Here is a 24,271-nt window from a genome sequence, read left to right on the forward strand (position 1 = left end):
CTAACATTTCAAGTTTTAAACAATGAGAACAAGATGTGTGCTGAATATCTGCCAAGTACCTACAAATTACTTTAAAGATGTGATTATATTTTTTTGGATAGATTTAGGCAACAGGTTGAAGGGATTAATTTACAGAAGAAAAGAAATAAAGAAAATTTCTCAAGTTATATTACAGATTATGTAATTTTATGTATTAATCCTCATTTAATTCACAAAACAGACATTTACTATATATGTCTTCAAAATTCACTGTGCTATACATAATTTTTTTAAAAAAGCAAGATATAGATGGTGACTAGAGACTTGATTAACATATGTACTACTAAGAATAAAAATTAAAACCTGTGTATTGAGGGGTTATGTGGACAGACTTATATACACAGGCCACAGTGCAAAGATCTCACTATATCTTAGTCACGGGGACTAATGCATTCAGTTTCTGCACCAAATCCAGGCTTAAAACTAAAACTTAATTTTATAATCTCAAATATGAAGGAGATACACTCCTACTCTCTAAGACGCAGGACAGAGAAATGAGAGAAATTCCATTTTAAAGAAACAACCCAAAGTTTGGTTAGACAATGAAAACACTCCCTCTCACAAGGATCACTAAATTTCTACTTAAACAACCAACAAATTGACAAGTCGAGGAGCTCAAGAAATTCCAGAAATGATTTTGTTGTCGTGTTTTTATACCATTCCCCTAAAATAACACTGACTCTCAGTTTAGTGTACTGAAGTGAAAGGTCTCATTTTAAAGTTATGTTAAATAAAAGAAACCATTATTTTAAATAATTTAAATATAAAAAAGATACATAATTAGGAATTCATGGCTCTTTCTCCCTAGGAGCCAACAGCAGTGCTTCCTAAATAAGAGCTAAATACTGAGACAATCACCAATAGCTGTTATATTCTCAGCTGTCCTATTGCAACCCATGCTGTAGAAGACCCATAAGACAAAACCTCTGATAGCATTGATGCTAATTTAAGTCCTGTTTCCCAATTAGGATTTAAAATTATGGGGCAGAGAAGCAACTGATAAACAGAAATATGTAAGAATTCTGAGGAGAAAAAGGGTCACCATTAAAGGTTATTACTTTTATTTCTAGTGTTAAAAATCCGTGGGCAGGCATGAAAACATGAACATGAACAGTAATGAAGCTATAAGTTAATTATGTGCTGTGCTCTTGTGGGGAAGAAAAATTAATAAAAACAAAGAAAGGCAAAAAACAATATTTATTCTAATCTAGGAGAAATGTCGTTTGAACTGGACTGAAAATCTGCTCTGATTAATCATGTTACAATTCTGATCCCCCAACACGTCAACCTGGAGGAAACCTTACTATGTTGGGCTTCATACTGGGATCCATGATGCTGTAGCTGCTGAGAACGCCGGTAACAGCCGTCTCCAGCTTTCAGGGCCTGCTTAAACAGCTTTTCTGCTTCAGCAATGGTTGTTGCTTCTTCTTCAGCCAAGAGAATATAAGCAGTTGCACACCTGTCCATTCAGATAACAGCCGCCATCAATTACAAATTCAAGGACATTGTAATAGCTGTAGGAGTGCATGCAGAAGGGCAGGAGTTATGCCAAAACATGCAGAGTGGCCAACTGGTTCATGCACCCCTGTTTGTAGTTGTTGACACAAAATAATGGTACAAAAGAAATGTCTGTGTTTTAGCTTGAGAGGTAGGATGAGTAGTGTTAGGAGCCTATGGACTCTGCCCCTTATTAGTGTGTCACTTTGGGCAAGTTATTACTCTGCCTCCCTGATGGAGAACAACATGGAATCCACTTGTTCACAGCGTTGTTGTGAAGGTTAAGTAAGGTGATGCATGAAAAGTGCTCAGTACAGTAGTAGCCAGCATGTGGTACATGCTCAACAATGTCAACTAACGATGGCAATGATAATAGCTGTTATTAAACATCTCCTTCTGACACTCAAAGTTAGAGATACCATAAAGTTTACTTTTATTTACTAAACACAGATTCTCTTTAGTCTAAGGGTTTATTCAGAATGAGAAATTCATTAAATCAAGTAAGTTATTCATTTAACAAGCAGTGCTTCAACATTTCATTACAGTTAGCACTGGTTTTCTATGTCAGAGAAGAATACTGGAAGAACCTACAGGTAGAGTTATTTCAGAAGAGCTTAAAATTAGATTCAGCCTCAGTAGCAAACAAGGGTTAAATCTCACACCTTTAACAAGAATAGCTACCACCTGTTGCTTAGTTTATATTAAGCACTGTACCAGGCACTTAACATATATCCTCTCATTTAATCCTTTCAACAACCTCTAACATAGGAAGTCAGAAAGGATAAACACTCAACCAACGAACAAGGGGAACTCTTGAAAATTTAAACCTTCCAAATCATAGAACAACAACCCAAATGCCAAAGAAAGGGAATGTAACAAGGAAATGGTGAGGCCAGAGCAGACCACACAGGTCCTGATCTGTGCATATCCCTTGGCTTTCTCCACTGCCTCTCTTGTGGTCATTTCCCTACTTATCACAACCTCCATCAGACCACAAGAGAGAAAATAAACAGAAAGTGAAACCAAATGTTACTTCTATTCATAAACTACAACAGCCAGGTAGGAAAAGGAGGCTGAATTTATGGCTTATGTGAGATTTGGGGTTACTAGTTAATCTTAGCCTTGAGGAGGGGTCTTGTAAGTTCTTTAGCCAGTCTCTCTAATTTCAGGCAGGACTGACCAATAGGGCTTTAAACTGAATGTGGTGAGGTAGGGAGAAAAAAGCGCCCAGAAAAAAAGCTGTAAAACCAATGACTGTGGAGGGCAGCAGATATGACTTGGAGAGAACAATTATGATGCTAAAACTGCCCAGTGATTCATTGGAGAAATAAATGGGTTGGGCATTGGGAAGCAACACTTCAGGCTTCAGATGCCGACCCATAAATATAAGGTCCAGGGTAATGAAGTGAAAATTGAGATTATAATACTGAGTGGTGGACACAGTGTCAGAGGAATTAGCTATAAGATTATAGTTGGTGGGCTGGGAACTCAAGACAGGTTGGGGCTGGCTTGCTTTCTTTGTTTATATTGCAAATAGCACTCTTAGGAGGAGAGGCAGAGTAGCACTACTGGCCAAGAAAACATACCTCTATGTAGAAACTCATGAGTCTGGGGTAGAAACATGCTAAGAGCTTATGAGTGAAGGAGAAAGGAAAGAGCAATAGAAGTGCTAATGGTTGGGGAGTACAGAACAGACTGCTCAGCTCAATGGAAGACAGAGATGATGCATCCTGTCACAACACAATACACATACAGAAGCAAGAGAGTATGGTGATGGGGGTGTCAACCATCCAGATATCTGCTAGAAGAAGTCTCATTTGGTTAGAAGTAGGGCACTCAACAGGTTCTTGACTTACTTTGGTAATAATTTTATCTCCCAGATGGTAGAGGAAGCAATTAGGGGAACTTCAACTCTGGACCTAATTCTGACCAAGAAGAAAAAAATAGTTGGTGAAATGAAAATTGATAGGAACACTCAGAGAGAGTTACTATGTCATTTCGGACTTTAGGATAATCAGAGAAGGTAAGGTGGACTTCAAAAAATTCAAAGAAAAGAGGCGTGATTCAATGGCGTGAGACGCAGGAGGAAAAATGGTTTAAGAGGATTAAGCAGCTTCCAAATGTCTAATCAAAATCACAAATGACCCTCTCGGGAAGAAAAGAGCGGTGACAAGTAACCACTACGACTGCACAGAGATCTCTCACAAGGTCATATTTCTAAAGGACATGTAAAAAAAAGATGGAAAGAGGGCATGTAATGAAGGGCTACAAGAGAAATGAGCTTTTCAGAATAATGTCAGGAGAGCTACAACTCCACATTAGCCGAAGCTTGCAAAACAAAACAAAGGCAAAACAAAAAATGTTAAAGACAATTATCTATTCCCTGTTTTTAAATTATGTTTAAGGCCCTATCACCACCCCCACTTCTCCAAAACCATGACAAATATAAATAAGCAAAAAAGACAAACAACACAACAACAACATCAAAACAAGGAAAGTTTATAGTTAGTAGCAGCAGATAATAAAGAGAAAACAAAACTCTCTAACTCCTATTTTGTTCCAGGTCTCTCCATCAGGGAGAATGATTGTCAGACTGACAAAGGGAGAAGAAACCCTAAAATGAATAAAAAGATGTAAGATAGCAAGTAACTGATCTATTGTAAACGAATTATTGTACTGGGATAGGCAAATCCCAGGAAGCCAACAGATCCTGTAGGCAGCCCACGGAATTGCTCTCTGTGTATTGTTAAGGAATCACAAAGAATGGAGAGGTTCTAGAAGATGAGATGTAAAAAATTGTTCAAAAAGGGGAAGAAGGCAGACTTCCCAAACTACAGAACAGTGATTTGGAAAGATATTCTAATGGATTATTAAAGGGATAGTTTCTAAGCATTTTTAAAAGAAAGTAGTGAATGCTGGAAGCTAGCTTAAATTCACCAAGAATAAATAAATCAGTTCGTGCTAGCTTAATGTACTCTAATGGATTTACTATACATTAAAGATCCATAGCTACAACTGGCATTTTTAAGATCAAAATGGAGAAATATGGGTTGAATCACAGTGTAACTGGGTGGCTTAGTAATTGGTTGTACAATAAATACCAAAGGGTGATGATCCATGAAGACATGAACCTGGAGGGTGGTTTCTATATGTCATGTCACAGGGTTCTATCCCTGGTCCTGATACTTTTACTAGAAACACGGATGACACATAGAAGGCAGGCATATCAAATTTGTAGATGACAAGAAACTGGAAAATAAATATGTTGCATGACAGAATCAGAAACCAAATAGATCAACAGGTTACACTGGCAGGATTTCCAACTCTCAAGTGAATCTTTTCACTAAGACCTCTGAAGATTCTGTAACCCTCTTCAGAAAAATCATAAAATAGTTTAACAACGACCACTTGGCAGGGAGAGTGTCGAGGTGATTCAAGCACCAGATGGGTGTTTGAACTACAAGACCTTCAAAGTCTCTGCCAACCCTGAGCTTTTATGACTCCAACTTTAAGAATCTTTCTCATTTCCTGACATCTCCAGACGAGACTTCCCAGCCTTCCTTGGTGACCCACAGAATGTTTAACAGCACGAAGGACAGCATTTCCTCTTATCTTTGTCTTGATCTTGAAATATTTTTAAAGTATAATTTCTTCACTTTATGTTTTTACTATGTTTTCCCTACTAGCAGAAGTTCTCCCTAGAAAATGTGATGGCAGAGATGAGCATTCTATATCTGGAAAAATGTCCCTGTCACAATGTTTTAGATATGTAAAGCACTGTGTTTATTTTATGTCCACACATTATTCCATGGCTAGCCCTTGAAGGATTTAATTTAGGGTCATAGCAAAGCCACTAAATTGCTGGCTAAAATAACTAAAACTATCTTCACATGGATGTCCTTTATAAAAACAATTTTTTTAATAAATTAATACCCCCCCCGAATAATCCTCAAATTCAAATGCATAGTTTTAAGTATCCCATGAATGGCAACTGAATACATTCAGCAAGCAAGATTTCCCCCCACTTACTCATTTATCTCTAAGGCTTCATGGGCTGCAGAAATCCTAGCTTGGGGGTTTCTCTCTCTCCAGGCTTTCTGCATTACTATGTTAGAAAAAGACAGAAAAGCACATCAATAAATACTTAAAAAGACTCAGTACAGGTATAGCTAAATTAATGGCTTTCAGCTTGAATTACAAGAGAACAGTTCACTTACCAAGTGGGTTAGCCCAAAACTCCAAAGTCACACAAATACATTCTAATTTGCTATTCCATTGTCCTTCAATTGCTGATATCAAATCTTTCTTATGCTCATAAAACTAGAGGTCTAATATCTTATAGACTAACCCATAGTCTATAATCATAGAGACTTAATCTTGATTAAGATTTCTTAATCAAGAAAAGAAAAGGCATTCTAACAGAGATTTAATATTTCTTTTGCTCATTAATATCATTTGTTGTTAGAGAACATACATTATTTTGCACATTTTGGGATGAGATTGCTACTAATCTCTTACTTCTGTTTAGACACAGCACAATTTTTATCGGTCATTTTCCCAAACACTTGCTATAGGATCTGGATATTAGAACATTCTAAAACCACTGGAAGAATTATGAGTTGGATCAGAAAAAAGTGCTTTAGACTTTTGCTTAACATGCGTACCTGTTCCCAAAGTTTGCTGCAAACCCAGTTTTTATATAGCAGAGCAGTTTGTGAATATATTGTGGGAAGCTTAATGCTTGGAATTTTCATTGTATTATGTATCCCCACCACGGCAAGGGTACCTTTTTAAAAAGGGTAACAATCTCCTTATCTAATTTGTTTTATAAATTTGTATCTTCTAAGTTAGTTTCTTAGGAGCATGTACATATTCCTTTTTTTTAAGGTTTTTTTTTTCACCTATTTACTTTAAGTTTGGTAATATAAAAGATATCAGTAGGATTATATGCAACTCAAGCAGTATGAAATGCATGCTAAACAAAGTCTCTTCTAGGGTAGAAAACAAATCTGGATTCCAATAACCAAGTCCATGCCCCCATTCAACGCTAGTGAACCTACAAATAGGCATATAAATCACTACAATATATTCATTAATTATTTGGGTTCACTGAATTTCTAACTAGAATATCATCAAGGAGACATGACCTTTCACTCTATCTCAACCAAGGATTTAGTTAGCTTCATGGTATATTTTTTAAAAATAACATTTTAAATTATAAAGAGGGGACCCATTTCTATATTAATACTTCATTGCGATAAAGCCTTTAAGTATCAACAATCTGGGTTTTACTGGTTAATCTCCAATTTAATATTTTATTCATCAGGGTTTTTGTAGAGCAGATATTCTACAAGTAGTAACCTTGATCTTTAAAACAAACCAAAAAGCCCTCCCACTCAGTAACTATCTAAAGGATTTTCCATACTTGCATCTGCAGGACGCAGATGGTCCGAGTCACAAGTAAAGAATGTCTGGTGGTCCTGGGCAGAGAGGTTCATGTCATAGTAAGTCAGAGGCTCTCGTCCAGTCACCCAAGTGTACCTGTAAAGGAGAAGTAAGATGGTCAGGCACTTCTGAGGGAGGAAAGCAAGACCTACAAAATATTAAGCTGCATAGGTGTTGAACCATAACACACTGAGTACTATTACCAATAAATAAAAAAATAATCATCCTAGTCTCCCTTTAGGAAGTATATCGGCAGAAAAAAAGTTTTAAAAATTCTGCTATATTTTTGTCTTAAAATTTTAGTAGCACTAGCTAATGAAAACCTTTCCTAATTAGTATTATGAATAGAGATTCCCCCAAAGCTATGAAAATTCTTATCTGCCTAATTACTCTGCAAAATAAAATTCTAACATTACTTCTGTGGCATCTTTATAACCATGTTCCAGGTAAGCTTCAAAATATTTTGACTACGTAGTATATAGTGAAAAGAATAACGTAATAGAAAATCTCTAAAAACCACACATTTTTGTATGTTATCCTAATTCCAATGCTAAAATATTTATAAAACTGAAAAATCAAAACATTTCAGGATAGCATCAAAAAATGGAAGCACTCTACAGACTGTTAAATGACCCCTAAATGAACCTGCAAAAACATTTACTGCTGTCTTTGCTCTCTGAACTAGACCCATTTGTTTCCCAAGCTGTCAAAATGCTTACCGATTATATTCAGCACCCCTAAATAAATTTAGTGGATTTCGCCATACTTTGCATTCTGCAACAAAGAGAAATGCGAAAATGTTACACTTAAGTTCACAGACACTACAAGCTAATTAATTCAGCGAAACACCCTTCCTGGCCATTTGATAAGATAATTTTATTCTCGATCCTCTACATAGTAAGCAATATGGAAGAACTCTGGGTAGTTAATCAGGAAATGTAGCTCAGGCACCAGGACTTTGGAAAGTTTCGTCTAATCTCTCCAGGCCCAAGTTTCCTCATTTGTTAAATCAAGGCACATGCCAAGAGGAGCTGGTTCATAACCTCTATAGTCACTTCAAGAGGTCCAAATAGATTGTATAAATTTATTTCTAAATTATAGGTAGAAGGTAGAGGTAGAGGTAAAACTACTTTCTGTCACTCTAAGATATATCTTACAATGACTACCTATATAACAAGCTAAATTTAACCTCCAGAGTACAATATGTAAAGAACCTTAGATGCTTAATTAGGGCCTATGCTAATATTGATTTTGTGATAATTTACCAGGTTTCTTTTACATTGCTGTAAAGGAGTGGTAAGAAAATTAATACTAAAGTTACCATTATGGTAGAGAGAAATGCTATGAAAATAAATTGTTTTCAAGTACTTTAACATTGTTTACTTATGCAGACACAGGTAATTAATCATCATACTAATATCATAATGTTAGCATGTAATAATAGATTATACATCTTGTTATACAAGGACCACAGACAGAACCATAGGACTTTAATTTAGAAAAGTCAACCATTAGCTTTTAAGACTGTGTTACAGTAAATGTGTGACTAATAAGCTACAGTTCTTTTAAAACAGTCTATGATTAAGAGTTTCTAATGATTCAGAATGCTACATTTCTTTGAATGAATAATTCTTTATTAGAAAATAAAATCAGTTAACAGTATTTAAGAATCTATGTGTGCTGTCAGCCAAAAAACACACCCAAAGACATAGATACACAAAAGTGAGCAATTATTACAGAAACTGAAAGAACATTAAAGGCCATGGATGATTCATTAAGATTCTACCCTCAATCCTGTTACATTCAACATCCATCTGTCCACCCATCCATCCATCCATCCATCCATCCATCCATCCAGTTTGCATTAACTGAGTACCCAGTGGGTGAAACAAACAAGTAAAACCATCAATTACAATACAGGGTGAAAATGGAGGAAAACATAAAGCACTAGGGGAACACTGTGTAATCTCAATAAATTTTTGTTAAAATAGTGAATGAAAGGTGTACACATAACAGGAAATCATGTTTTTATTTAAAGAAAATAAATTTATCTTTAAGTTAGGGCAGGATCCCACCTGAAATTTACTTAATGTTTGGAAACAATGGTCTTAAATTTTTTGTAACTTAGCTTAACCTGCCACTTAGGAAATGATGTTTGCTCAGTTAGTTCAGCAGTTTTGAATTTTGCTCTTGAGAAACTGAGATTCGATGGCTGTCATTTCATATGACACTAATTAGAAAATTATGCTTCCCTTAAGTAAATACTTTTTTTCCAGACATAAAGCTCCTTAGTGGGGTCACTAAAGTACTCCAGATCATGGCTTGAAACAACTGGTGAGCCAAACAACCATGATCTCAGTCCTCATGGCTTTTATAGCACTTAGCCCTTAGGTCCTCACCACTCCCAACCCCTCCTAAGAGGATGTCTTTCAAGATTCCAAGTGCTCTTAAAGCTTCATGAATATTGCTAGGTTTGTATTTAACACGTAATAAACGTGCACACAAATTTGTGTGCAATCATGGTCATTTTAGTATTATTTACAATAAAATAGAAGCCTCTCCCCCACCAAATTTCATCTGAAATATCAGTAAAAAGGTTATGGCAAATACTTTGTCTCCAACAAATATATTGCCTGGAAGGATATGTGCCATTCTAATATCAATTGACAAATTATAAAGAAAATTGTCTTCAATTAAAATTTTAACTCTATTATACATTAGATACAAATGAAATTATTTCTAAATAAAAATAACTCCAAATAGAAATGGTGTGTATACCTAAAGTATTACTGAACAGTATCTAAAAATGCCATCTTTATTTAGGAACTGCCATGATATAGCCAGCAGGGGGTGCTGCAAACATTTTGAAATATTGTTTTTATGACTTCTACTAGAGAACTGAACTTTAAAAAAAAAACATTGTTAATATCAGTGTCATACATCTGGTCTGTATTCAGTTTCTTCAGCTATTCCTGAAACTTAGAAATGAGTACCTATGTAAATGTAACAGATGTAAAATGTTCTCAATGAGAAAAAACATGTGATGAAGAAATATATAAGAAATGTCTTCATGAGCTATATCCTTCAAGTTGAGGGTGCAGAGCAGGTACAATTTTCTTTTAAGAAATAAGCAATCTAGAGGTCGAATAAGAACACATGTAAAAAACTTCACTTCAAATTAGGTCATAGCTACATTAATTTCCTCTTTGCTGCTTTGTTTCATAATTTTATCTTTACTACGAAAACTCTCTTGGTCTGGAATCACTCTAGGGAACATACCCCATAAATATCAGACTACCTGATGGTTTCATGATATGGACAAAGGTTGTAAATGCCAAAAGTATCATAATATGAAGATTTAAGTCAATAAATTAAACTCAGGTCTCCAGAGGCTAGAAGTTTTTCTACATGAGGTCCAGTTTCTTATCTTACTTGTATCTTTGAGAAATAAATTTCTTATTTAAGTCTGAATTAAAATTTTACCTCCAAAAGGTATTTTCCATTATCCATCAATATCAACAATTTTAGTGCTCTTTAGGAGCACTAAAGGTTGACTGGGACTCATCAAGGGCTTGCTAACATCATTAATAGTTCAGTTAAATATATGCCCTTGATACAATTAACATGTTCTCTCTGATTCCATCTGTAGTAGCCCACAGAGGAGTCTCTACCCATAACTGCTGATAGGAATGTTCAGACCTCACCGTGCACATAAGAATGCAATTCAAGAGAAAGAGAAGCAGTAAACGTTGGAATAGCGCTTGTTTAGTTCCCAAAGGAACTAAATGGAGAACAGATTCCATTCACCTGTAGGATGACAATAAATTTCTGTGTGGGAGATAAAGAACATAAAAAATAATACTTACCACCGTCAAGGACTTATAAAATCATGCTCCAATCTTTTTTTCAGTCTTCCCTCTCACCATTCCCTACCAAAACTTTCCATCTCAGTGAGACTTATTTCTTGCCTTTTCATACTCAGTTATTCCTCCAGAATGCCCACCTCATAGGACTGAGTGGTTTAAACATGTATAGAATGGCTATTATGCATTAGTCCTTGCACGAGGTCCTGGGTTACAAAAAACAGATACAGTTTATGACCTAGAGGAGCTTATACTGGGTTGGCCAAAAAGTTCATTCAGGTTTTTCCATAACATCGTACGAAAAACCCGAACGAACTTTTTGGCCAACCCAACACATTGGTAGAAAAAGGAAAACGCCACTGAACCGCTGTATGGCATCCAGATGAAGAAGCTCCTTAGAAGGAATAAATGTACTGAGAGAACCAAAGACTTTCCCTTTGTCACAGTCCTCAAGGAAAAAGAGAACTTAATTCTCAGAAAAACCAAAAGGCTCTAAAGTCACAGGGCTTTTAATCACATGGAAGAAAATATTTTTCTACATCCAACCTATTTAACTCTGAAAACCTTTTTTCCCTAAAATTAAAAATATATACATAGAGAGAATCCCCACTCCTAGGACTTTCAAATATATAAGTAACTAATGTATAGCCTAGGAAGATGTATTATACCAAAAAGTTACCACCTCTTCCCAGGATCTGAAACATAATAATGACAGTAATACTATTACAAATAACAGCAACAGCAACTTGTGTCATAGCTATGAGCTTGATTTGCATTGAGCCTTTCTATAAAAAGGCTTAAAGCTCTAGTCATCTAAATTCCTAACATAAGTTAGTGAGGGTCACAGAGTAGGCCCTTTTTATAGAAGTAAAGAGTAAAGCATAGAAAAGCTACATAATTTCCCCATGGTAAAAGTAAATGAGATTAAAGGTCTGGTATCCAGATTGCCTAACAATTATCCACAATATACAACAGCCCTGTTACCTGCAACATCATATTTTAAAAATCCTGTGACTTCATCAATTAAATCTTCTACTAGAGGAACAGTTTTGAAAACTCCTCTGGGGAAATGTTAGGCACTTTGAAACAATACTTTTAAACATTTTAGTACCAAAGTACAACAGAGAAGGGCCCTAACTAATGTTTTCTCCGATATATTATGACAATCAAGATTAACCCCAAGCCAGTCAATTTCTGACATGTGATTCTGCATATATTTATTAGCTTTGCTATCTCAGAAATGACTACCCAATTCTCTACGTCATACAGGTTGATCTTAAGCAATCATTAAGAGTAACAAAATATCCATTTTATTTTTTTAAGTCTTTATTGAATTTGTTACAGTATTACTTCTGTTTTATGTTTTGGTTTTTTGGCCTTGAGGCATGTGGGTTCTCAGCTCCCCGACCAGGGACTGAACCTGCACCCACTGTATTAGAAGGCTAAGTCTTAACTACTGGACAGCCAGGGAAGTCCCCCATTTTCTTAAATAACTAAGCTTTAACTGTTTTCATAACCTTTTGAAATAATTAGTTTGAAAAGATTAGTAGAAGTAAAGGCACAAAGTAATATGTAGGTAGCTTGCAATTCAACAAATATATTACTCTCTCAAATTCCCTTCTGGAATGAGAAAAGGTGTAAATAATTATGAGTTTTAAGACCATTTTTATTGATCTACTTTATTCAAGATAGTGTACAAATTTCTTCAAGAATATTGCTAAATGGCTAAATCTCTGTCTCTCATACATTTCATTGGTCATTTCTGACCTAAGTCAATCAACTCTACCAAATAACATGAAAACTGTGAAATAAGTTTATTAAATAAATGTTCACCAGGGGACAAAAGTGTTTTTGAGGCATTTTCACCATTCATCTGGAGAGCTAATCTATGCTAGAACACAAATTTTAGTGGCAAAAAATTTTAAAAGACGTAATAAGCATTGGCTAAGAGAATCATTTTCAACTCATAAATAGATTTTGGCAAGTATAAACTGGGTTTCCCCTGATTGAGACTATTAGAGAGCAACTCTAAAGGTCCTGGACATGCAGCAATGAAATTTGCTGACAGATATATTTGAAATGCAAGCTCTGAAAGGCCTGGTCTTAGGATATATCTTTACAAGCTACCTGAGTTTCTTCAATCTCCACTGCTTTTCTTTAAATTATTACCTGTATTAGTTAGTGCTTGAACTGCCTCTAGTAATGTAATGAACCTTAACTTAGAATCCCAGGAGAAATTCTTATTAAAAGTTTTACATAAAAATGTATATGAGCTCACAAAATATGCTGAGGATGCGAAGTAAGAGTGTCAGAGGACGCCGGCCCACCGAGGCCCTGATACTGGGGTTGGGAGACTGGGGTTCGGACTGGACGCAGCACCCCTGCCTTCCAACACCACTGACAGGCAGGGAGGAGAGGCGAGGGGCCCCGGGCAGAACAAGAAGGGCGGCCCAGTTCGCCATGAATGTCCATCCGTTGTCTGACACAGCTTGGGCCCGGCCCCGGCGAGCCAGACATCACCACATCCATCGATCGACATCAAAGATAGAGAGATGTTTGCCATCTATGGTGGAACTGAAGATAAGAAAGACGATCAAAGGAAGAAGAGGACTTCAGGAAAAGCCAGTAAAGAGTGCTGAGAGGAGAAGACTGAGGCACAGAGGTGGAATCTTTCACCTGCAGTCATACAGCTGCCGTGTGGCTGACAGGGTCTTGGCACTCTGGCTGGTGTCAGGCCTGAGCCTCTGAGGTGGGAGAGCCGAGTTCAGGATATCGGTCTGCCAGAGGCCTCCCAGTCCCACATAATATCAAATGGCGAAAGCTCTCCCAGAGATCTCCATCTCAACACCAACACCCAGCTCCACTCAATGACCAGCAAGCTATAGTGCTGGACACCCTATGCCAAACAACGAGCAAGACAGGAACACAACCCGACCTATTAGCTGAGAGCTGCCTAAAATCATAAGTACACAGACACCCCAAAACACACCACCAGACGTGGTCCTGCCCACCAGAAAGACAAGATCCAGCCTCATGTACCAGAACACAGGCACCAGTCCCCTCCACCAGGAAGCCTACACAACCCACTGAACCAACCTTAGCCACTGGGGACAGACAGTAAAAACAACAGGAACTACGAACCTGCAGCCTGCGAAAAGGAGACCCCAAGCACAGTAAGTTAAGCAAAATGAGAAGACAGAGAAATACACAGCAGATGAAGGAGCAAGATAAAAATCCACCAGACCTAACAAATGAAGAGGAAATAGGCAGTCTGCCTGAAAAAGAATTCAGAGTAATGATAATAAAGATGATCCAAAATCTTGGAAATAGAATAGAGAAAATGCAATAAACATTTAACAAGGACCTAGAAGAAGTAAAGAGCAAACAAACAATGACGAACAACAAAATAAATGAAATTTAAAATTCTCTAGAAGGAATCAATAGCAGAATAACTGAGGCAGAAGAATGGATAAATGACCTGGAAGATAAAAGAGTGAAAATAACTACTGCAGAGCACAATAAAGAAAAAAGAATGAAAAGAATTGAGAAGAGTCTCAGAGACCTCTTGGACAACAATAAATGCACCAACATTTGAATTATAGGGGTCCCAGAAGAAGAAGAGAAAAAGAAAGGGAATGAGAAAATATTTGAAGAGATTATAGTTGAAAACTTCCCTAACATGGGAAAGGAAACAGTCAATCAAGTCCAGAAAGTGCAGAGTCCCATACAGGATAAATCCAAGGAGAAACATGCCAAGACACATATTAATCAAACTATCAAAAATTAAATACAAAGAAAACATATTAAAAGCAGCAAGGGAAAAGGAACAAATAACATACAAGGGAATCACCATAAGGTAGACGGCTGATCTTTCAGCAGAAACTCTGCAAGCCAGAAGGGAGTGGCAGGACATATTTAAAGTGATGAAAGGGAAAAACCTACAACCAAGATTACTCTACCCAGCGAGGATCTCATTCAGATTCGACGGAAAAATTAAAACCTTTACAGACAAGCAGAAGCTAAGAAAATTCAGCACCAACAAACCAGCTTTACAACAAATGCTAAAGGAACTTCTCTAGACAGGAAACACAAGAGAAGGAAAAGACCTGCAATAACAAACCCAAAACAATTAAGAAAATGGTAATAGGAAAATACATACCAATAAGTACCTTAGTGTAAATGGATTAAATGCTCCAACCAAAAGACAGAGACTAGCTGAATGGATACAAAAACAAGACACTTATATATGCTGTCTACAAGAGGCCCACTTCAGACCTAGGGACACATACAGACTGAAAGTGAGGGGATGGAAAAAGATATTCCATGCAAATGGAAATCAAATGAAAGCTGGAGTAGCAATTCTCATATCAGACAAAACAGACTTTAAAATAAAGACTGTTACAAGAGACAAAAAAGTACAGTACATGATGATTAAGGGATCAATCCAAGAAGAAGATATAACAATTGTAAATATTTATGCACCCAACATAGGAGCACCTCAATACATAAGGCAAATGCTAACAGCCATAAAAGGGGAAATCGACAGTAACAGAATCATAGCAGGAGACTTTAACCCCCCACTTTCACCAATGAACAGATCACCCAAAATGAAAATAAATAAGGAAACACAAGCTTTAAATGATACATTAAACAAGATAGACTTAATTGATATTTATAGGACATTCCATCCAAAAACAACAGAATACACTTTCTTCTCAAGTGCTCATGGAACATTCTCCAGGATAGACCATATCTTGGGTCACAAATCAAGCCTTGGTAAATTTAAGAAAATTAAAATCGTATCAAGTATCTTTTCTGACCACAACGCTATGAGACTAGATATCAATTACAGGAAAACAATCTCTAAAAAATCCAAACACATAGAGGCTAAACAATACACTACTAAATAACCAAGAGATCAGTGAAGAAATCAAAGAGGGAATCAAAAAACACCTAGAGACAAATGACAATGAAAACAAGACAACCCAAAACTTATGGGATACAGCAAAAGCAGTTCTAAGAGGGAAGTTTATATCAATACAATCCTATCTCAAGAAACAAGAAACATCTCATATAAACAACCTAACCTTACACTTAAAGCAATTAGAGAAAGAAGAACAAAAAACCCCCAAAGTTAGCAGAAGGAGAGAAATCATAAAGATCAGATCAGAAGTAAATGAAAAAAACATGAAGGAAACAATACCAAAGATCAATAAAACTAAAAGCTGGTTCTTTGACAAGATAAGCAAAATTGATAAACCATTAGCCAGACTCATCAAAAAAAAAGGGAGAAGACATAAATCAATAGAATTAGAAATGAAAAAGGAGAAGTAACAACTGATACTGCAGAAATACAAAGGATCGTGAGAGATTACTACAAGCAACTCTATGCCAATAAAATGGACAACCTGGAAGAAATGGACAAATTCTTAGAAAAGCACAACCTTCCGAGACTGAACCAGGAAGAAATAGAAAATATAAACAGACCAATCACAGGCACTGACATTGAAGCTGTGATTAAAAATCTTCCAACAAACAAAAGCCCAGGACCAGATGGCTTCACAGGAAATTCTGTCAAACATTTAGAGAAGAGCTAACGACTATCCTTCTGAAACTCTTCCAAAATACAGTAGAGGGAGGTGCACTCCCAAACTCATTCTATGAGGCCACCATCACCCCGATACCAAAACCAGACAAAGATATCACAAAAAAATAAAACTACAGGCCAATATCACTTATGAACATAGATGCAAATATCCTCAATAAAATATTAGGAAACAGAATCCAACAGCACATTAAAAGGATCACACACCATGATCAAGTGGGATTTATGTCAGGAATGCAGGGATTCTTCAATATATGCAAATCAATTAATGTAATACACCATATTAACAAATTGAAGGAGAAAAACCATATGATCATCTCAATAGATGCAGAAAAAGCTTTTGACAAAATTCAACACCGATTTATGATAAAAACTCTCCAGAAAGTGGGCATAGAGGGAACATACCTAAACACAATAAAGGCCATATATAACAAACCCACAGACAATATCGTTCTCAACGGTGAAAAATTGAAACGATTTCCACTAAGATCAGGAATAAGACAAGGTTGCCCACTCTCACCACTCTTATTCAACATAGTTTTGGAAGTTTTAGCCACAGTAATCAGAAAAGAAAAAGAAATAAAAGGAATCCAACTCAGAAAAGAAGAATCAAAACTGTCACTGTTTGCAGATGACATGATACTATACATAGAGAATCCTAAAGATGCCACCAGAAAACTACTAGAGCTAATCATTAAATCTGGTAAGGTTGCAGGATACAAAATTAATGCACTTCCGAAATCTCTTGCATTCCTATACACTAATGATGAAAAATATGAAAGAGAAATTAAGGAAACACTCCCATTTACCACTGCAACAAAAAGAGTAAAATACCTAGGAATAAACCTACTCAAGGAGACAAAAGACCTATACGCAGAAAACTATGAGACTCTGATGGAAAAAATTAAAGATGATACAAACAGATGGAGAGATATACCATGTTCTTGGATTGGAAGAATCAACATTGTGAATATGACTCTACTACTCAAAGCAGTCTACAGATTCAGCGCAACCCCTATCAAACTACCAATGGCATATTTCACAGAATTAGAACAAAGAATTTCACAATTTGTATGGAAACACAAAAGATCCCGAATACCCAAAGCAATCTTGAGAAAGAAAAACGGAGCTGGAGGAATCAGGCTCCCTGACTTCAGAGTATACTACAAAGCTACCTTAATCAAGACAGTACAGTACTGCCACAGAAACAGAAACATAGATCAATGGAATAGGATGGAAAGTCCAGAGATAAACCCACACACATATGGTCACCTTATTTTTGATAAAGGAGGCAAGAATATACAATGGAGAAAAGATGGCCCTTCAATTAAGTGGTGCTGGGAAAACTGGACAGCTACATGTAAGAGAATGAAATTAGAACACTCCCTAACACCATACACAAAAATAAACTCAAAATAGATTAAAGAACTAAATGTTAGGCCAGACACTATAAAACTCTTAGAGGAAAACATAGGCAGAACACTCTATGATGTAAATCATAGCAAGATCCTTTTTGGCTCACCTCCTAGAGAAATGGAAATAAAAACAAAAATAAACAAATGGGACCCAATGAAACTTCAAAGCTTTTGCACAGTAAAGGAAGCCATAAATAAGACAAAAAGACAACCCCCATAATGGGAGAAAATATTTGCAAATGAAGCAATTGACAAAGGTTTAATCTCCAAAATATACAAGCAGCTCAGGCAGCTCAATATCAAAAAAACTAACTACTCAATCCAACAATGGGTAGAAAACCTAAATAGACATTTCTCCAAAGAAGATATACAGAGTGCCAACAAATACATGAAAGGATGCTCAACATCACTAATCATTAGAGAAATGCAAATCAAAATTACACTGCGGTATCAGCTCACACCACTCAGAATGCCCATCATCAAAAAACCTACAAACAATAAATGCTGGAGAGGGTGTGGAGAAAAGGGAACCCTCTTTCACTGTTGGTGGGAATGTAAATTGATACAGTCACTATGGAGAATAGTATGGAGGTTCCTTAAAATACTAAAAATAGAACTATCATATGACCCAGCAATCCCACTACTGGGCATGTACACTGAAAAAACCATAATTCAAAAAGAGTCATGTACCACAATGTTCATTGCAGCTCTATTTACAATAGCCAGGACATGGAAGCAACCTAAGTGTGCGTCGACGGATGAATGGATAAAGAAGATGTGGCACATATATACAATGGAATATTACTCAGCCATAAAGAGAAACGAAATAGAGTTATTTGTAGTGAGGTGGAGGGACCTAGAGTCTGTCATAGAGAGTGAAGTAAGTCAGAAAGAGAAAAACAAATACCGTATGCTAACACATATATATGGAATCTAAAAAAAAAAAAAAAACAGTTCTGAGAAACCTAGTGGCAGGACAGGAATAAAGACACAAACGTAGAGAATGGACTTGAGGACACGGGGAGTGGGAAGGGTAAGCTGGGACGAAGTGAGAGAGTAGCATGGACATATATACACTACGAAATGTAAAATAGATAGCTAGTGGGAAGTAGCCACATAGCACAGGGAGATCAGCTCTGTAACCACCTAGAGGGGTGGAATAGGGAGGGTGGGAGGGAGACGCAAGAGGGAGGAGATATGGGGATATATGTATACATATAGCTGATTCACTTTGTTATACAGCAGCAACTAACACAACATTGTAAAGCAATTATATTCCTATAAAGATGTTAAAAAATGTATATGATATATATTTATCTTATATAGAGATTAAAATGAGATGATTTGCAACAGGAAACCAAGTGACTATAACCAGAGTTTGTCTAAAGATCCAGTTCTATGCAAGATGCTATTAAAGTGTCTCAGAGAATTTAACCTTGACTTTGACAAGCATACTTCTAATGTGATGGAATACTCTGCACTTTTGTAAATATCTTGAAGAAGGTGAACACTGCAAACCTTTGTCTTTATGACATCTTATTTGAGAACAGGGCAAATTATCAAACAGATTTTCCCATGAACCCAAATTCAGAATGTTACTGCACCCTGAGAATCCCTTCCCTTAAGACAGGGAGAAGTTGGACACGTTTTAAATTCTTGTGCATCATCAGTTCATAAGTTAAGCTGAATTAAGAAATGGCAGCAGGAAACATGATGACATGGAAAATATATCAGCAGGGTTTATCAGAAACTGTATATCTGTGAGAAAAATAGCAGTTTAGCTCCCAAAATAAATCGAGATAAGTGAAATGTTCATAAATGTTAACCTAAACCAGACAATCTGAAATTTGGCTAGATTAAGAAGCTGTGGGACTTCCCTGGTGTTCCAGTGGCTGAGAATCCGTCTTGCAATGCAGGGGATGCTGGTTCCATCCCTGGTCGGGGAACTAAGATCCCACATGCTGCGGGACTACTAAGCCTGCGCACCACAACTAGAGAGCCCGTGAACCACAACTACAGAGCCCGCGTGCCGCAGCTACAGAGGCCAAGAGCTCTGGAGCCCGCGCGACACAACTAGAGAGGAGCCCGTGCACTGCAACAAAAAATCCCACATGCCGCAAATAAGACCTGACACAGCAAGTAAATAAATAAATATTTTTTTAAAAAAGAAGCTGTATAATTAACTACATTTCTCTTCTGGCCCACAGATAAAGATCAATGCAAGTTTTGAGAGGGTCTGCAGTCAGGCCAATTTGCACAAATCCAAATGTTAAACAATATATGAATAGTCTCCTGAAACAATTACAACTTTCTCCCTTCCCATTTCTCCACCCCAAATTATTCTTAGGTAGGCCAGGTCTTTCAGCTTTTAATCAAAACAAATGATTCTTTAAAGAAAGAGCTACACTATGAGTTTTCATATAGTCCAATGTTTATAACTAGTATTTTCTGTCTGTTTTTAACTTTTTCAATGATTTTTTTCAAATAAGAAATGCCATTTAACTGCCTTTGCAAATGTCCATGGGACTTGGTTAGCCACGTTTTATTTCACGTAAGATTCAGCAAAGAGCTGTCTTATGATGCTTCTTTTATTAAGGCAATAGTCATTTTATCATTATTAAGGCAATATAAATTTTAAAACAAATTCCTCTATTTTAAGAAAATGTATTGATTACCCTCAGCTTTGGACCTTCTTTTTCCTTTATACTTAGCTGAAACTAGACTATGAAATAGAAAGTGATTAAGGGTAGAGATAAACAGAGACAATGTACTTTTATAGCATTTTTCTTATTCAAAAATAAAAATCACCACAAGAAAAGAGAAGTGGGAAATGGTATTAATCCCATGGTACCTGGCACTTCCATACCAACACACGTTTGTTGAGCTGAGTTAGCCAAATATTAGAAACCCAGATGTCAAGGAGAAGTAGGCAGATTGAGCCCTAAATATACTTGGACAAGATAATTTCCATTTTCCTAAATCTAATTATTTGAACACTGTTATGAGATCAGATCATAAATGCTGTATCTGTTACAGGAAATGAATGGAAATACTGCATGCATAGTAGTAGACATTCAGCAAATACTAGTGAAATTGAATTAATAATAATATTCAAAAGCTTAGTCTTAGCAGGGTAAAAACTCAGTACAAATAAAATTGGGAAGTTCCATGATCACCATTGTCGAATGTATTTTTATAAAGGACTGAGATTCTCCCTTTAAAAACTGCTGTACCAGCACTAAGAATAGCATCAAGATTTATATAATGCATAAGGCTTATTCAAGGCATCCACAGAGAGTCAGCAAAGTAACAGCAACAATAAGGAGAGTATGAACTCTTCGTCGCATTAAGGAATGATGTTAAATTGGGCAGAGCGAGAATTTTAATGAAAATAAAAATGTACTCACAATAAAAAATGTCCTTAAATGAGGTTGCTTTCTGTTTTCAATCTGTTAATTTTCTACAATGTTCTGTGACATACAAAGACTGTAGTAAATCAGATCAGACAAGAACACATTTAATCTGTAGGGTCTTCCAACATATGCAAAGTGAGGCAATTATCCATGGTGACAATGACTGAATGATCAAGACTCCTCATTAGAATAATATGCCACGTGTGTTAGAGTACCTGGTTGAAGTAATATTTCACTTTGCTCAGATCTCTTTCTGTTTCTTCCACAAAGCAGATGAGTTTATAAAGTCCCAGACAATTTTGTTACCTGAGTGGTGCCATCTCTCACACGTGTACCCTTTAGAATGAAATAAATGTGTACTCAGAGGTGCCCACTACCACTCATGGCCGGCTGGCAAAGGTTCTATTATATTAAAAGAGCATTGAATCAACATCAGGAATAAAATATATATACAATGCTCCTTGATGCCTATCACCTGGCTAGACAGTTATGAAATATGAACTGAGTTATTCTAGGGAGGAAAGAAAAAAGATCTAACTTAGTTCTTTAATCTCTCCCTCTTCATCCTTCAAGTCTCAGAAGTGGTACCCTCTCCTTCAAGAAGCAAACTTCTTCCCCCAGTTTGGATCGGGAAGCCCTCCCTTGTACTCCAAAGTATTGCATGTTTCCCTCATATAATCAGAGCACTTAACCCTCTGTCTCCCTTCAGTAGACACAAGAGTTCAATGGGGACAAGGACTTCGACATTTTTTAAAATCATAATATTCATAAGAACCTGTATAAGGCCAAGTCCATGTTAGAGAGTTAGGAAATGTTTACTGAGGTGATGAAGAGACCAAGCTAGGAAATTATATTCGTCCCTCTTCTTTCATGAGTAGAGAAATTACAGGCCATGTATGCCCTCATTCATTCATTCACTGAGTTTCAGTGATACAGTAGACACTATGCAAAATGCTAGAGATATTACGGTAAAGCAGTAAGCTTAAAAATTTCGGTACAATTTAATAAATGTTGCTAAAGGTAAAAATATATGAGTCAACAAAGGTGGAGAAATATTGTACAGCCTATCAGAGAGGGCTTCCCAGGAGGTCACATTTGAGTTGGGTTGTGAAAGATGAGCAGGCACAGAGGAGGGAAGACAGACTTCCGGGCAGAGGGGTCATGAGAAAACGTGGCCCGTTCAAGAAATGACAGAAACCAAGGTTGGCGAGATAGAAGCAGCTTATGCTGTGCTAAGTAATCTGGAATCTGGGCTTTATCTTTAGTGGAATGGGAACCAACCAAGACTTTTAAGCAGAGGAGTGATGTTATCAGATCTAGTTAGACATAAGGTTCTACAATTAGCATGGAAGAGAATGGATACATTTAATGAGGTTTGAGGCACTAAGGACAAGGAGGTGGAGACTCAGGTGGGAACCACTGACCTAAATGATCATTAGCTAAATCAAATGGAATAAAAAGTAAAATTAAACAAGATAAACATTTCCTTTCCCTGGGATGCTTATACTCTACTTCTCTTGTAGAAGTTGTCAAATTCTTGGGAAAATAAATCGTACTTTTCTTTGAAGTCTAATCTTTAAATAACAACATTCTTATTGTCTTATAGTCATAATAATTTAGTAAGAGTAAGTAAATAATGTTGCAGACTGAAGGACTTTCCATACCTGAGACGCTTTGCCTGTTGGAATCTGAGTCCCCATTACTGGAGTTAGAATTGTTGGAGGAGTTGTTGTCAACCCCTCCCAGAAGGGGGCGCAAGTGGCTTACTGAGACTTGTTCAATGAATGATGTTCCATATTTGCGAAAATACCACCATTCAAATATCTAGAACAGAAAGATAATAAGCGTGATTAGGGTCCTTGTTACCAGCTATGATTTTGTACATGCCCATAACTGTGTTGCACTTACTAATTATACCCACCTTAAACAATGGTTTAAACATTTTTATTCCAAAAAAATGGTTTATTTCTAAAAATTAAGAAGTTTGATAAAAGTAAATACCAATTACATTTTAACTTCTCAATGCTGTTTCGTCCACTTAATACTGGTTTTTAAGGAAAATTTATAGCTACAATCCTGGTGAAAGAACATTGTTAAGAGCTGCTCATTATTTTCCTCCAAATTTACATAATATTCTGATAATAAAATCACCATAGCTAAAAAACAATTCCAGAAATGAATACCAACAAGCCAGTTTTAGAAGTATGGCTTATGAAATATTCCAATTTTTGGTATCTTATATTCTGATAAAGTCATAACTGCATACATTTTTAAGATAGTAAAATTCTGTTTTAAAAAAAGCATCTCCCTAGAGAAATCCGGCTTTACAGAAAGAATAAAAGCCATCCTATTTCATGTATCGAGGGCACCCAACTGCTGAGAGATTCAGTAGCATCCCACCTGCTGAGTGTGCTTTGTAAATGCTGCATCTGTTGTACACCATTACTGTTTCCTAGCTCACAAGCTTACCAGTTGTTATGTGCTGTTTGCAAGGAAGAAAAGAAATAACTTTCATTAACAAAAGGAAAGAAGCACCGAAGCTCACATGACTAGACTGAAATCAGGGCTCCTGAGCATGGGGAAAGCCAGCCACCTCCCCCAATCTTTTTACCTGCCCCTACCCCCAAACCCCCTCTGAGCACTTTCCCACCACTGTTTGAAGCTGCTCTCCCCACATCCTTTCCTTGGCTTCCCTGATTTGAGATTCGTTCCTTAAGCAGTCACAAATCACTATACAGAAGAAATTTAAGAATCAACTATATCCCAGAGTCTCCTAGGATAACTATACTATATTTTTGTAATATAATATAGAATGTGGAAATAACAGACTTAATTACCTTTATCCTTACTTATTTCATAAAAACAAGATTTTGTTATCTTCTGTGGAATGGACTTTGGGCTATCATTTAAAAATTGATATTTTGCTCTACCAAAAATTTCTTTAAAAGGACAGAAAGAACATCTACAAATGACCAGAAGGAACTGTTAATCAAA

General features: G+C 36.5%; 1 protein-coding gene across 12 annotated transcripts in view; it reads right to left on the reverse strand.

Annotated features, from left to right (window-relative positions):
* ST7 (suppression of tumorigenicity 7) overlaps positions 1 to 24,271 on the reverse strand; it is a 261,656-nt gene that overhangs the window by 86,593 nt on the left and 150,792 nt on the right. For 8 of the 12 annotated variants that reach the window (XR_004351468.1, XR_004351467.1, XM_032643436.1 and 5 more), the window contains exons 3-8: positions 22,942 to 23,101; positions 7,701 to 7,755; positions 6,962 to 7,077; positions 5,566 to 5,641; positions 3,393 to 3,461; positions 1,344 to 1,498 (exon numbers count right to left, since the gene is read on the reverse strand). Coding sequence is in view for 9 of the 12 variants with exons in the window: in XM_032643436.1 (XP_032499327.1) it covers positions 1,344 to 1,498; positions 3,393 to 3,461; positions 5,566 to 5,641; positions 6,962 to 7,077; positions 7,701 to 7,755; positions 22,942 to 23,101 (631 nt within the window). In the remaining 3 variants the exon portion in view is untranslated. The remainder of the gene's footprint in view (positions 1 to 1,343; positions 1,499 to 3,392; positions 3,462 to 5,565; positions 5,642 to 6,961; positions 7,078 to 7,700; positions 7,756 to 22,941; positions 23,102 to 24,271) is intronic. The other 4 variants (XR_004351469.1, XM_032643442.1, XM_032643438.1 and 1 more) reach the window with 1 other exon arrangement.

Source organism: Phocoena sinus, chromosome 9 (genome assembly GCF_008692025.1).
Source record: "Phocoena sinus isolate mPhoSin1 chromosome 9, mPhoSin1.pri, whole genome shotgun sequence".
NCBI lineage: Eukaryota > Metazoa > Chordata > Mammalia > Artiodactyla > Phocoenidae > Phocoena > Phocoena sinus.